The sequence below is a fragment of the Populus trichocarpa genome, chromosome 14, assembly GCF_000002775.5.
Source record: "Populus trichocarpa isolate Nisqually-1 chromosome 14, P.trichocarpa_v4.1, whole genome shotgun sequence".
Taxonomy (NCBI): Eukaryota; Viridiplantae; Streptophyta; class Magnoliopsida; order Malpighiales; family Salicaceae; genus Populus; species Populus trichocarpa.
Genome location: NC_037298.2, coordinates 8,003,687 through 8,019,079, shown reverse-complemented (window position 1 = coordinate 8,019,079; position 15,393 = coordinate 8,003,687). Strand labels below are relative to the sequence as shown.

Below are 15,393 nucleotides of genomic sequence, written 5' to 3'. Positions count from 1 at the left end.
TGTCTCCCATTTATAGAAAGAATTGCGTATGGAAGAAACAATTATTCATTTAAAAAGTAATAGAAATAATTATTTTTTATTTGAGATTTTAATAATGTTGTTTTTTAAAGTAATTCTTATTTGAAAATACATTAAAATATTTTTTATTTTTTAAATTTTATTTTTAATATTAAAACATTAAAATAATCCAAGATTATAAAAAAAATTAAGTAAAAATAAATAGGCTCTAACTGTCTTTCTTAGCACATTGCCAAACTCAAGTTTCAAATATATGCTTCTTCCACCATGCTTTCCAAACTCCTCTCGATTAAATTTCAATTATATTTAAATTTTTAATAAAATTCCTTTTTCGAGAGATTTTCTTGCCGGTCCAGAATAGGTTTCAGGACGAGGACTAAACACATAATTTATACCTTTGATTTCGATTACGTACGTGTGAAAAACTTGTTTTATGCTATGCTATTTTATTTTTTATTTCCCGATTACAAGTGGGCTAAAGATAGTTTTGACTCGTAGGGAGCAGATGCTTCCAAGCGTCTTACCGCTAATCTACCTCTTTCACTGTCATTAATCACGTGGCCATTGCAATTACCAGTAATCTCGAGAGTATTTAAATCTCACCAGTCACCACCAACAAAACAAGTCCTTGCGTGTAATTTTTTTTTAGTATTTTTCTTATTTTTTAAATTAATTAATCAAAATTATATAAAAAAATAATTTAATTTTTTTTCATATTAAACACGTTGACCACCAATACAAATTGCGACTTTGACAATGACGGTCTGCGGGTTTGGGAATGCTCGGAAGCGAGGCTCCGCATTTTGGCAGAATATATTTGTAAACCACATGTCAATGCAAGATCTGTACACGTTCGTTGAGTACATGACAAACGACACACCAGCCCAACAAATCAGGAATATAAGTTTTTTTTCTAGCCGTGAATGTTCGGTTTAATTTGTACTTTGATTAATATTTTAAGATTTTAAAGTTATTAATTATATAAGTTTTTATTAGTTTTAAAATTTATGATATTTAAAATAATAATTTTTAGAAAATAAATTTAAAATTTGATCAGTTAAGATATATTTCTAGAAATTAAAAATATAATTTTTTATTTTTATAGTAGGCTCCGGATTTCTATTTCTATATGCTCTAATTATTAATATTACTAATTACGGCGTGAACCAGTCAATGCAATCAAGCTAGGAAGGTACCCAACGAGACGCATGGAATTGGGACTTTCAACGGGTTGCTCAAGTACACAAATGGGACTCTCAAAATTGGCACTTCATGTGGTTGCTCAAATTGCTTGTGAAGGGGAAATCCCGATAATAATCTTCGTTTTCTAAATGAATATTTAAGAATAAATATAATTTATATGCACACTTAGCTCTCTTTTAGGATTGTTGTCAAAACAGAATTTAAGTCAGAATTTAAATAATTTTTTTATTAACATTATTTTTTATATTAATATTAAAAATAAACTTTAATATATTATTTTTAAATATTTTAAAATAAAAAAACTTTAGGAAAAAACTACTATTATTCTAAAATACAAGGGAAAAGAGAGAGTAAATAAGTAGGTTTTTTCTCTCTCTCTTTTTGGGTAAAATATACTATGTGATTCGGTTGTATGCGATGATAGCGGGCCAGTTCAGAGGACCCTGCGCAATCGCCCATGCATTACCAGGAGATCATGTTGTCTGTGAAAGCGTTGTTGGTATTATGGGCGATATCATGTCACCTTGCACCAAACTCTGCACGCACCTACCATCTCCTCGTGCATTTTATTTTAATTCTAATTTTTAACTATCTCCATCATTCTCCACCTCATGACCTCTCTCCTCTGGTGATTCATTTTATTATTTTCAAAACAACAGAATGATTGTTAACCTGCCATTACCAAAAATAACATTGAAGTCAACAAACGAGCCACTGTTTGATATTACAGAATAAATAACTATAAAAATAATTTAAGGACAGCCTTGATTATGGATAATTATTTTTAGTTCGGTGTAGTTTTTATCTAAAAAAATAACTAAATCGATTTAAAAAAGCAAAACAAAACCGAAACCGGTTCAAACCGACCGGTTTTAGTTCGGTTATTTTAGAACAAAAACCAAAACCCAACCGATTGTTTTCGGTTCGGTTTTGGTTCTGTTTGGTTATTTTTTATTAAAAATCAAAAACTATATTGTTTTTGGGGTTTTTTTTGTAATTTCTAATGGGTTTGGTTTCGGTTTGGCTCAAGTTTTCGATTTGACTTGGTCGGTTCGGATTTTTTATTAATTTTGGTTAGGTTCAGTTTTTCGGTTTCAAGCTTATGAAACCGAACCGAATTGGTTAGTTTTTTAAATATTTTAATAAAAAAAATTTTACAATTCTGTTTTTTCAATTAAATTTTTTTTTTTTTTTTTTAGTTTAATTGATTTTTTAGTTTTTTTACTTATTCTAGCCAGCCATGATCATTCAAGGCCAAGCTGAACGGTTTGATTAACCATAAGAAGACCGAGCTTAAGCTAAAATGGTCGAGCCCAATTGGTAATAATCATGATAAACAAGCCCAAAATCAACCTAAGCAAGCCTATCCGCCCAATACGTCAGCTTGAGAACTTGCTGGAAAAAGGTCTGTCTTAAAATATGCTCGTAACCATTTACCTTAACAAATGGCTAGAATTTAGCTAGACCAGTTTAGACTAATTTTTTTTGGTGGAAAGTTCCAGCCAGGTGATTGACATTGAAGAAATCCTTTGTCAAGCGTTTCAGATGACAAGCAATTTTTCAGTGGAGAAATACAGTCCACTCGATGAGTGAATAAACTGTAGGATCGCTGACCATTTTGTAACGACACAAAGTGAGAAGAAACAAACAAATCATCGCCAATTCGTGTTATGATTTCGTGCAAAAAGATGTTGATAATACATATAAAAAGAGTATAGGGCAGCAGCCATGGTTAGGGTGTGATGTCACCATCTCACATTGATTGAAGATAAGAGTTTTAGTCGCATTTATTTTACGGGAGTCTTTTCTCTTATTAAGAGGTTACTTTTCAATGATATAGCTCATGTTAGTTTATTGTCTGTGGATATAGACACACATCATCATTGATGCTATTTGTGAGAATAATATCAGTCATGTTATTCTACACAAGCCTTTTAACTAAGGAGCTAATGATAATGTCATAATCTCACATCGGTTTGAAGACGAGAGTTTTAGTCATTTATATAGCACAAGGGTCTTCTCTCTCCTCAGGAGACGCCTTTTAATGACAAAACTCATTATGTGATTGAATTCACGTCAACTAAGATAATATCTCTTAAGGAGCCTATCATGTGCGGATGTGAATACACATCATTATTGGCTCTGTCTATGAAAATAATAGTCATGCTATGCTACCCCAGCTCCTCACCTTAAAGGTTATGATGATGCAACTATGTCACATCAAGTAGGAGATGAGAGTCTTAGTTGCTTATATAGCACATGAGTCTACTCTCTCCCCTAATAGATGTTTTTTCAATAACAAAACTTATTAAGTGGTTGAACTCGCATTAATTGTAACAATATCTCTTGAAGGGCCTATCATGTGTAGATGTGAACACACATTATCATTAGTGTCGTATGTGAAAACGTCAATCATACAACGCTACCAAAGCTCCTCGCTTGGGGGTTATGATGATGTCATCATTCCATATCAGCTAGGAGACGAGAGCTTTAGTCATTTATATAACACAAGAGTCTCTTCTCTTATTAAAAAATATATTTTCAACAACAAAACTCATTACGTAACTCAACTCACGTCAGTTATGCAATATATTTTGAAGGGCTATCATGTGCGAATATAGATACTCATCATCATCAACTAGCGCTAAACCTAGGTTGGCTAAAAACAAGTAACCTTTTAGTCAAGTTGTAACTAGCCTATCTCTCCCTCCCTCTTCCAACAAGTTAATTAGTTTTTTTTAATTATTAGCACAAATAATTTTTAATTTATTTAATTAGAAATAATCATAAGCCTTTTAATTTATTTTATAAAATAATTATGTTAAAAAGGTTTTATATTTAATTTTTTTATTTAAAAAAATATCTAACTCGTGACAAATCACGAGTAAAATAGTACTTGTGGGTCAACACTTAAAAACGAATTTCACAAGTTCACCGATAAAAAAAAAAATTTTTTTTTTGAAGAACTCTAATCTTTCTCCTCCATAGCCATTGTTGTAATTTGCAATGCCTCCAACTTCCCTTTTTTTCCTAGCTTATATCTGTTGAAAATTCATTCAACAAATTCAATCTCATATCTATCAATTTATTAAATACTAAAATCAATAGTCAAAACAAATCTAAATCCTAACTACCAATCTTCCTCTTTTGCCAAATAGTAACACCAATAGCAAAAATAAAAGAGGATCTATTAACTTGAAAGATCTAAAAAAAACTCTACGAAATTGAAACGGGATAATAATAATAAACTCATGTAAATAAGTCTTAAAAACCATAAGAACTAAAATATGATTCTTGAATAATACAAGGAGCAAGGATTTTAAAATAAAGATCAAATTATTAATAAAAATAAAATATATGGACTACAAAATGTTTTTGAAAAAAATTAAGAAATTAAATGAAACTTCGTAAAATGCCTCCATTGCACAACTAAGAATATTTATTATGCGTTACATTATACACAATTGATTAAATTATATTATACTATATCATAATACCAAATATACGTTGGAGGTTGATGGAGAGCTAATTTATGCACCAATACCAAAAGTTCAAGGGTATAATTGCTGTGAACTAGGTTAAAATTGACAGAAGTGATATTGATTAAGGACGAAAAATGCCATTAATGATTAAATCTAAGAACTAAGGTGATTTTTTTTTAGTGTAAGAAGGAAAAAAAAATAGAAGTAAAGCCATACCGAACCCAGAAATTTTACGGTGCTAATAAATAACTAATAATATTTTATTATTTATTTAAAAATATATAAAATTAATACCCCCACAAAAAATGATAAAAATAAAACCACCTAAAATTTCTAATGACAAACCCTACTAAAACCCCATTCTCGAGAGAGAGAACGCTTTAATTAACAGTGAATCTAAGTACATGACGAAGAGTCCAAATCATCTGTTATGGACGGGATCATGGGTGGTGCGGCAGCTGTGCACGGCGGCAGAGGTGGTGCCTGTAGTGCTGGAAAAACGGAAGAGGCTGTACAAGAGGCTGTCGGAACTAGGGGCAAGCGGGGAGAGCGTGTCAAAGACGTTAAATGATTTCGTGTTGGAGGGCGGAAAAACAAACAAAGTCGATCTCCTTGCTTGCATCAGAGAGCTCCGCAAGTACGGCAGGTTCGACTATGCCATTGAGGTCCATCTGTCTGTCTCTGTTTCATTTGTCAAATCTCTTGATTTTTTCACATCCCCAGGGCCCTCGATTCACCTTTAAGGCTAAGGGTTGCTAGCTTATTTGTTAATTTTTTTTCCAATCTAATTTTAGACTAAGATTTGAGTGTATTGATATAACGATGCCTGCATTGATAACCCAGATTGGAAAAGTAACGGGAGTGCTTGGAATGTCATTGAATCCAGCAACAAATATGGCTATAGCCCATAGCTATGAATGAATGAATATTTTGTTTCTAGAGATCCCCATATCACCACGAGACAAGTGTTTTGGTTGGGCAACCATGATTGCTTGTTTCTTGTAATTGAGATTTGAAAACAATGTACTGTCTTTTTGTACTCCTCAAATTGCGCAAAAATGTTGCTTTGGCTACTTTATTTTTGTTTCATAGTTGTGCTCTAGTTTTGTAAGCTATGCGTCTTCTTTCTTTGTTTCCTCTATTCTTTGAGTTGATTGGGATCGCTTTGATTTGTGTCTTGCAGGTAATGGAGTGGATGCAGAAGAGGAAAATGAACGTTTCCCATGCAGTATACCTAGATCTTATAGCAAAGAAAGAAGGGATTGCTGCAGCCGAGAATTATTTTGACGGCCTCTCACCATCTGAGCAAAATCATTCAACTCATGGAGCGCTTCTGAGCTGTTACTGCAGGGAACTTATGTCTGAAAAGGCACTGACTCTTTTTGAAAAAATGGACAAGATGAAGTTTCTTTTAACTTCTTTGCCTTTTAACAATCTCATTAGCCTACATTTGAGATTGGACCAACCTGAGAAGGTGCTCCCCATAGTACAAGAGATGAAGCAGAAAGGCGTATCTCCATGTACCTTCACTTATAACATGTGGATGCAGAGCTATGGATGCTTAAATGATTTTGAGGGGGTAGAGAGAGTTCTAGATGAGATGAAAATGGATGGTCAAAAAAACTTTTCTTGGACTACATACACTAACCTTGCTACAATCTATGTCAAGGCTGGACATTTTGACAAAGCTGAATCGGCTCTCAAAAAGGTAGAGGAACAGATAGAACGTGGACGTGAAATTAAGAAAAAACGCAGACAAGGTGATTACCGTGAAGCTTATCATTTTCTGATTACCCTTTATGCTGGCACTTCTAACCTAGGTGAGGTCAATCGGGTGTGGAATTCCCTAAAGTCGAACTTCCACACAACGACCAATGTTAGTTACCTTACCATGCTTCACACTCTTGCTAAGTTAAAAGATGTTGAGGGTCTACTGAAGTGTTTTAAGGAGTGGGAGTCCAGTTGCCACAGTTATGATATGAGGTTAGCAAATGTTGCTATAAGAGCCTGCCTAGAGCATGACATGTATGAAGAAGCTGCATTAATATTTGATGATGCTCTTAAGAGGACCGAAGGATTGTTCTTTAATGCTCGAGAGATGTTCATGGTTTTCTTCTTGAAGAACCATCAACTGGATTTGGCTCTGAAGCACATGAAAGCTGCTTTTTCCGAAGTCAAGGAGATTGAATGGCAACCAGAGCCAAAAACAGTGAGTGCATTTTTTGCTTATTTTGAAGATGAGAAAGATGTTAATGGTGCTGAGAGACTATGCAAGATTTTGAAGCACATCAATCGTCTTGACTCCAATGCTTACGATTTGTTGCTAAAGACTTACATAGCTGCTGGCAAATTGGCCCCAGAGATGCGGCAGAGGTTGGAAGAAGATGGTATTGAAATAAACCCTGAGCTTGAGAACTTGCTTGAAAGGGTCTGCCCTAAATAGGTCCAGGTCTGGAACATGCAAACAAAAACTTTAGACCCTTCCAACGAGTAACAATTTGAATTTGATATTAAAGGTACCATATGCTAAGCATTTCAAATGACAGGAAATCTTTAATTTCAGGAACAAAATCCAGTTGATGTGATTATAGTCCACTCGGTGTTCCCTTAGCTTTTTATTTATATATATATATATAGTCTTAAAGAATTTATTTACCGAAAAAATAACAACAATTGGATGGATATCTTTAGACATTAAATAAGTGAATTTCATCTACGAATCTCATGAATCCAGTGGTTGATGTTTGACTTGCTACCGTCCATGCATCAATAAAAATTCCAACTTTATTTGAGTTTAATGGAGTGGAGTTTACATACATTATCTATCATGTTATCAATAACATTAAAGAACCGAATGCGGCAAAATCAGAGTCTCTTTAATTGTTCCAAGTAAAATTACATCCCATTCTTTATACATTGTAAAATTTGTGTATTATCCAGCGTGAGAAATAAAATCACTAGAATAGAGCTGGCTCACTATACATGCTAATTTAATAGCTTGAACCAGTTCATGATTGCGCCTCTAATGGGATGACTCGTCCCTAAATGCACTGCTGTCCGCCTGTCCCCATGGCAAGTTTGGCTGGTAAAATGCGATGCGGGATGGACGAACCCTAAATGCTCTACCTCTCCTTGTCGCAAATTTGGCTGGTAAAATGCAATGTGGGATGGACGACTAAAGCAACATGGAAAAGCTTCGGATTTGTAGATCAGCTTTTAGACTTTCTGCTTCATGGTCACATCTACATGAGATTTAGGTTGATGGTGCTCATCTGTATCCACCTCTTCAATTTCCTGGCAAACAAACTCTTACGACTGAAGGTCTTGCATGAATTAGTAACAAAATAAGTTCCTGAGCAATAACCCAACAGATGGACACAGATAATACATGTGTTTCTGGGTTCTACAAAAGCAATTGCCCCAACAGCAGTATCTTCAAAATATGGAAATAACTAATAAAAATTCCAAAACCTGTTTTTCAACTTAGTTTTATTCAAAACACCTATAAAACATTTTAAAAAACATGATAAATATATTCATAACTTTAAAAAACCACTCTAAGTACCGAATTTAACCCAAAATAAAAAATTAATGAGAACTCAAATCAGTTTTTTCATGAACTTTTAAATATAAAAACACCTAATATAAATATAAACTCTCCTCGTAAAATTTAGAGGCCATTATCCAATTATGATCCCACAAGGTTCTTTGTGGGACAGCTAAGAAACATCCTTTCCGCGTTTTTAAATGAAGTGGCAGCTCTCAAGACCCAGATTGACACCATTACAGTAGCAAGCCCACAAATTTTAGCATGCCACAAGAATGGCCCCTCTATATTTCAACCTTCAAAAGGAAAACCCCATAAAGAGTCATAATTATCATAAAACATTTCCTAAACCAAATGATGCTGTATTAATTCTTGCAACGCAAGAATCCGCTCAATTACAGAACTACATCGAGCATAATAGCAGAAAAAAAGAAAAGGAAAGATGCGCAATCTAACCTGACAATCAACACATTGCATTTCCACAATGAAAAAATATTTTAGCCAACGTGCGTACAGAAAAATACAGATCCAAATCCAAATAGTTGGGGGCATCCAAACTGTAAATCATCATCAAATATTACAGCACAAAGGATAAATCATCAAACTTTGAACTTGACATACCTTAACGACCAGTTTTATACGTAGAATACAAGAAAAATACAGTCAATATAAAAATGAAGCAGCATAAGAGAATAGTAGCGATGCTTATTCGACTCGGCGCTTTCTTCTTCTTGCTCTGTTTCAGCAGAGCTTGAGGCTTGATCCTTCCCATCTCCTACCACCTATACTCCAAATCTCCAAGACTTGCATACAATTACTGAATATCAGTAGTCTACTCAAATTTCACCAATTATTTAACTTTGAATCCAAATTTGTTTAGCATAAATTGGTCAACGGTAACTGAGATCTAAAAAGATTCATGCTAATAAATAAATCGAATCGAAAGAGAGGGAGAGGGAGAGTGGAATTACCTGTTTAAGAGGTGAGTTGACTGCTTTCTTTCTGTTAGATAGATACTGGATTTGATTTTAAGTTTGTTTCCTGTTTTTTCAGCAAGTTCTTATTTGGGCCGAAATAATAGATGGGCCTAATTTATTTCTCCATGAGTCCAAAATGAGTTTGGGCTCCCTTTTGTTGGATTCGGGAATCTGGTCTTTTTATGGGATCCAGCGTTATAATTTTTTGAAACTGCATGGACCATAAATTCCTGGATTCTTTTTTAAGTTCAATTCTCCAGCAAACTCGGCGACGGACTTTATCGAAGCCGAATCCAGGTCATCCTTCACTTTAGCAGACAGTCCTAATTTCCTCTTTCTAGGTCTCTATTTTGCAGCTTGCTTGTTGTAAGCAGTGGTTATTCTTCTCTTGTTTCTTAGAGATCGGAAATTATTGTTTGTTCGGTTTGATACGATTGAGTGGAGACTCTCGAGTTCAGGTGCTCTGTTTTCTGCAAATTTTTGAACATTCATTTTTCGAGGAGGAGCTGTAGATACTTGAGATTTTTTGCTTCCATCACCAGCCATTGCAGCCTGATTCTCAAAAGAAAAGCGCATCTGCAGATTATGTAATTGATATCGCTCGCTGTATAAGCTTTGGGTTGGTTACAGTTCGCCTGTGGTTTTTACTTTTTAGGGTTAGTTACTGTTCTTACTTGTCACAGCGCGCGGCACCTGGACAAAAAGGGAAGATGAGCAGAAGAGGACGCGCCGTTTGTTTCTGTTGAAGGAAACCAGCTGTCTATAGATAGCGTTGTTAACCTGTGACTTGTGCACTGATACTTCAAAAACCAAAAGGCTGGTGTATAGCACACGCTATCAAAAAGCAAAATACATACAGCATCAGTTAAAGAATACCCAAAAAGAAAAGGAAAGTTAGAAAACACATCATAAAGGTTTTAATAAACTAACAATTGAGTTATAATAAATTTTTTAAAAAATCTATCGATGTGGTAGTGATCGGAGTACAGGCAGTTGTGGTGGTGATCGAAGTACAAGCTAAGTAGTACAGTTCTCAATTACGGTACACTCACAGAGCCCCATTGCTGGCCTAAAGATTTCCCACTGCTTCATAGGGTTCATTCCTGGATCTAGTTGCTGCTCTATATCCCACAAAAACAGAGAGACATATAGAGACAACTGAGAATAGAAGGGCAAAGGCACTGGCAACATCTCCTGAGCTGCCTGTTGTAGATGCCTTTAACATAGAACTGCCTGGAGAGATGTCCAGGGGTATCCAATCACAGTTGACAGAATAGTGACCAGATCCATGCCATGAATTCCCGTCAACTGGATACCAGAATGCGACAGCCATCTTGCTAGATCCACCAATTGTAAACTGAGCATCCTGCAGAAATTAGAGAAAGCAGCTCGTTCAGAACCTCTTGCTGCAAGGTAAAACTTTCAACTACAAACCTATGCAACAATCAAACAGTATAAGGTCCGATGTGTATCCTTGATTCCTTTCCGATTCAAGTGTTGATGTTGGGAGCAAAGCTCAATAACAAGCATAGTGAGAAGTTAGTATCAAACCGCAGATATCCTCTCTAAGCACACGTGATATTATTATCAAGCCACAATGGCGATGAAATAGAATCAAGGTTATGCGAGTGAGGAAAACATGGTACTCTCTTTGTCTCTCTCTTTTTTTAGAAGACATAATAACCCTCTTTAACAAAAAGCGAGTGAGGAAAACATGGTGCAAGTGACATCAAAACATGGATTAAAACATTCACTGAAATTGCCTAAAGCAAACTACTATAAAATTTCTTATATTTGAGCCCAAGGGTAACCAAATATCTGAATATCATGGATGGGTTTCTAACCTGTTGGAGACGATCCATGGTTCTTAAAGGCCGAGAGAATTCAAAGAAATACGTTCCCTTCTGACTATCTGATGTATAAGGACTGTCTTCCTCTACAAAACCTGTTGCAAAATATTAAAATCAAATTTCAAAGGAGAAAGATGTAGATACTGTCAAAAGCATAAAAGACGAATATGGATAAAAGGCAGATCATAATCCATAATTTGAGACTAAAACAGCAGGCTGCACAGAAATGGTGATACGGAACCAAATTGAACTAGCTGTGTCTTAGAGGCAATTTTCTTAAGAAATAGTGAAATTTAATTCTTTTCCATTTTCAAGTTCCCTTTTCACAGCACAGATTTTGATGCATGGCTCCTTAAACACCATCTTTAATCATACAAAATAGAAACTCATGTTATTGGAAATTGAAAACATGATTAATCTAGCCTAGAGCGAATTTGTACAATGCACATTGATGTGTGTTTAACAAAGCTGATCACACTTCTTGTACGAGTCACATTCTTTTTCTTAATTGTACAAAAAAGCTGCATAGATTTCTCAGCATGCTAAAGCTATAGGTGTTCTCAATTTGGTATCATGGCTATCAACAATAACAGGTAGAAGAACAATGTTTTGAAAATCAAACTAAGGAAGAAAAAAAAAAAGGGCAATCACCTGAGTGGACATTGAAGCTACTGTGCCACCATGCCCCCTTCCAGTTATTCTGGCCACTAGAATCATTTCCTGAAAAAAGATTGGTTATTACTTGCTCGCCATTAAAAAGGTTGACTTGAAATAACCAAACATGCAAACTAAGAAATGAATAGCAAACATTGTTAAAATGGATAACAACCAACATCAAAAATGGAATTCAGAAGTTTGGATTTGTGGTTAGCTTAAGAAAGTGTATATCTGAAGAAAGAAAAGATCCCATACGCATAAAGATATGCTTCTGAAAGCCTAAGAAAGTGGGCTTGGTAAATTATTACAAAGACTCATAGCAAATCATCCGCCACAATAGGTAGAGCTCCTAGGACCATTTCTAGTTGAACAAGATGAGCTAGATCTTAAAATAGCATAGAGGCTCATGATTATCAAAATCACCCCACTACTTCTTTACAGAGCCTATAAAAAAATTTGTGAGACATTTACATTTCCTCCTAGGAAAAGAAAATAAGGGAAACTAACAAATTGAAAGTTCGAACACTAAGGATCAAATTGGTGTTACCACCACATAAGTGGTGAGCAAAGCAGTGTTTGGAAGTAAAGACTGTTTTGACTTCTTTTTTGCAAAAAGTTTATCATGACTAATTTTGTGAGGTAAAAAGACTTTTGTAGGGCAACGGGGTTACCAAACATCTTAATTCTCGAGTGGTGATTCAATAGTTAAATGATCACCACACAAGTGCCAAACAAGTACAAGACTACAAGTTATCTTCATATAGAGCATTTTAAGGCCATGTCTGGTCAGGAACCATGAATGTGGTTTCAAGAAGGGAAACACTCTGATCATGCATATCAAATCATAATAGAACATACTACTACAGAAAATACACATCAATGGCTGAAGCTATAGCAAGTTGTCCAGTTCCCATTCTGCGTCTTTTTGTTATTGGTTTTGATAGGGACAAGTATTTTAATTATCAACTTTTACTCTTCTATCCGAAATAGTTTAAGGTTTAATCTCATTCGAGAATAAGATATTTGACAGGTTGGAGAAGGAAGAAGTTAGTAGTCAAGCTAACTGAGAATAGGATTTGGAAGGAATTTACTAAGGTAGCGTTTGGAAACGCAGTGCAAACCGCGTTCCATGAAAATTCAAATTTTTTTTTTTTTGCTTAAATTTAATTTTCTTTTTATGGTTTCAGATTGTTTTGATGTGCAGATGTCAAAAAAAAAAATTTAAAAATAAAAAAACATTATTTTGATGCATTTCTATACGAAAAGCACTTTGAAAAACAACCGCTACCACACTTTCAAACACCCTCTAAGAAGGCACAAGTACGGCACAATAAACTATAACAATTATGAATTAGAGACATGGTGAAAACTAAGAAGAAACAAGTGACCTGATTAAAAGTCTAAGGATCTTAAAAATAATATGACGGCTGCAAAACAAGTGCAAAGGCAATGGAAAAATAGTTTCCATAGAATAAAGGGTTCTTTATACTAAAGTTGATACACTTAATTATTAGTGTTAGTAGATAGAAAGGAAGGGAGAATTGTAAGCTCCACTTAGCAAGGGGTGCAAATCTCAGGTTTGAGCCTGGGACAGTCCGTCTTAGAAAGGTGCAGCCATTGGATTACACAATGATTAGAGTGACAGGAGTTTAGTAGGATAGGATGGAGAGCATTCCAGTGCATAATGGAAGACAAGTATTTAAGATGCATACATCAGTGGATGTCCTTGGAGAATAGTTAGCACTGAGGATGAAGACTTAACATATCGAGATCTTTGAAAAGGTCTTAAGGTGAGTGTTATTATCAACAAAGCATGAAATGGACAGCTTCATAAAAAGAAAGCTTTGATTTTGGAAGAGCATGTAATGAATTCTAAGCCACCTTGATTGTGCTCCTTTTAATCACTTTGGTTAGTGCTTCATCCCACTTTCCTTTTTTTCCCTTTAAAGTCAGTTCCATCATTTTCATATCATGCAAACATACCTTTTTCACCCGATTAACAATTAAAACTGAATAGTTAATTCAAGAAGTACCTGAAGGACCAGTGCCATCAAGGTATCTACAGTGTGGATTCCAAGAATAGAGATCAACCAAATGACCAAACCTGTTCAGAAGAGAGAATAAAGAATTAAAAATAAAAATAACCAAATTATGCAAATATCACCAACAAAACATGTCATCCCATGGTTTTGATAGTGAAGAAGTTAATATGGCAGCACCTGTCACCTCCATTTCCTTCTCCGTTGTCTAATGGATTCCCACCATAGAGTCTTCCTGGGATAGCATTTCCAATTGAGAAGTGCATAATATCAACTTCATGACCTTTGCAAGTCTTCCTATTGCAAGTACCAGTTCCCTCCTTGCAGCCACCCATCTAAAAAGATACGAGCAATCCTCAATTTTCACTCTCTGATTGAGAAACCACAACGAACATGATGAGCTAACAACGTGACAGCATGCCAGATAATCAGTGAAGTAACTTACATTGTGATAGGTTGCTTCATCGCCAATCGGAAACATGAGAGCAACTGATGGGCATTTCTTGTTATCACTGCAGCATAAAAATCCAATTCAATCCAACGAAAAGGGGAGAAAAAAGGAGAAAAAAGCCTTCAAAATTGAGAAGTCAAAGCATCAGCAATTTGAGTTAACCAAAACATGCACTCTCTTAACCATTCCCGAAACGGAAGAAACCCAGCAGGAAAAAACAATTATATAAAAGGTAACAAAAGGAAAGTAGAGACAAGAATTTGATGTGAATATAGATAATAAAAAAAAATCAGCACTAAAGCAACCAGAAAAATTAATTCCATATCCAATAGATAAATAATGCAACAAATCAATCCAAAAATTACCCTTTTGTATAAGCATAGTTCCCATCAACTTGCAACAAGAAAAACATATCGTTACCATCATGCAAGGCCTGCGAAATTCACTGTGATTTATTAACAGCTGATTTATTAAAGCGTGATACTAATTTTCGAACAAAAAATCCTTACCTTGACGGTCATTTTTCCTCCTGTGTATTTTTTATCGTCATCGGGGTCGAGAGCAGGAAGCAGTGAGGAGTCCAAGCCATCAATGTCTTTCCAATCATCGGCGTGGCCATCGAGGGTGATGAATCCAGGCTTGAACTCGGCTTCTATTCTGATCTCTTCGTCGGACTCGCAGCTCCACTCACCTGATTCCTGATGTGAATTGACCCATCCGATCCAGGACGAGCCAAGAACCGATAGTAGCAAGAGAAGTCGAAGAAGCATTGTTTTGTATGGGATGAAATTTCCTGCCTGGCTGTGTTTGGGTGTTTGGGGTGTTTTGGCATGCTGCGTTCCGTGGCTGACTCAACTTATGAATAAAACTAGCGTTTTGACTCTGCCATTGTCTGAGACTCTGAGTTTTGCTATAATAAAAAAATAATAACATGTCATCAAAACGTACTACTACTCCCTTACTTTCGTTTTTGTACTACTCCTGCTACTTTTCCTTGGAGAGGAGCATCACACGTGGACAGATCGAAGGGAAAATACACTTGGATAAATACCGGTCCCAGGAAATAGGAATTAGTTTATATATATATATATATATATAAGATAGAAGGACTGGGATGTAATTACAGTTCGTTTTTAGTTTATTATAAATTAATTTATTTAAATGAGTTG

General features: G+C 35.2%; 2 protein-coding genes across 5 annotated transcripts; one reads left to right on the top strand and one right to left on the bottom strand.

Annotated features, from left to right (window-relative positions):
- Positions 1-5,011: 5,011 nt before the first annotated feature.
- Positions 5,012-7,298, top strand: LOC7455419 (pentatricopeptide repeat-containing protein At1g02370, mitochondrial). 2 transcript variants are annotated; one of them, XM_024585024.2, is made up of 2 exons: positions 5,012-5,368; positions 5,887-7,298. In XM_024585024.2, the coding sequence occupies exons 1-2, from the start codon at positions 5,108-5,110 to the stop codon at positions 7,144-7,146; spliced, it is 1,521 nt and encodes a 506-aa protein (XP_024440792.2). In that variant the 5' UTR covers positions 5,012-5,107; the 3' UTR covers positions 7,147-7,298. The 2 variants fall into 2 exon arrangements, with proteins under 2 accessions (XP_024440792.2, XP_024440793.1); XM_024585025.2 differs by having other exon boundaries at positions 5,201-5,349.
- Positions 7,299-8,702: 1,404 nt separating this feature from the next.
- LOC7495211 (uncharacterized) lies at positions 8,703-15,135 on the bottom strand. Of its 3 annotated transcripts, none has more exons than XM_052446891.1 (10): positions 14,734-15,135; positions 14,590-14,657; positions 14,219-14,285; positions 13,954-14,108; positions 13,768-13,838; positions 11,729-11,797; positions 11,072-11,172; positions 9,902-10,593; positions 9,222-9,803; positions 8,703-9,053 (listed from the first exon to the last, which is right to left on the bottom strand). In XM_052446891.1, exons 1-8 carry the CDS (start codon positions 14,992-14,994, stop codon positions 10,297-10,299), a joined length of 1,089 nt encoding a protein of 362 aa, XP_052302851.1. In that variant the 5' UTR covers positions 14,995-15,135; the 3' UTR covers positions 8,703-9,053; positions 9,222-9,803; positions 9,902-10,296. The 3 variants fall into 3 exon arrangements, with proteins under 3 accessions (XP_052302851.1, XP_052302850.1, XP_002320284.4); XM_052446890.1 differs by having other exon boundaries at positions 9,222-9,779; XM_002320248.4 differs by having other exon boundaries at positions 9,222-10,593.
- Positions 15,136-15,393: the final 258 nt, after the last annotated feature.

What these genes read in the sequence shown, in the direction of transcription:
- LOC7455419 (XM_024585024.2), top strand. Translation starts at nt 5,108, where the DNA reads ATGACGAAGAGTCCAAATCATCTGTTATGGACGGGATCATGGGTGGTG. An exon ending in GGTTCGACTATGCCATTGAG is followed by an intron (nt 5,369 to 5,886) that starts GTCCATCTGTCT and finishes TGTGTCTTGCAG; the next exon opens with GTAATGGAGTGGATGCAGAA.
- LOC7495211 (XM_002320248.4), bottom strand. Translation starts at nt 14,994, where the DNA reads ATGCTTCTTCGACTTCTCTTGCTACTATCGGTTCTTGGCTCGTCCTGG. An exon ending in GAGGAAAAATGACCGTCAAG is followed by an intron (nt 14,658 to 14,733) that starts GTAAGGATTTTT and finishes TGAATTTCGCAG; the next exon opens with GCCTTGCATGATGGTAACGA. An exon ending in ATGAAGCAACCTATCACAAT is followed by an intron (nt 14,109 to 14,218) that starts GTAAGTTACTTC and finishes GTATCTTTTTAG; the next exon opens with ATGGGTGGCTGCAAGGAGGG.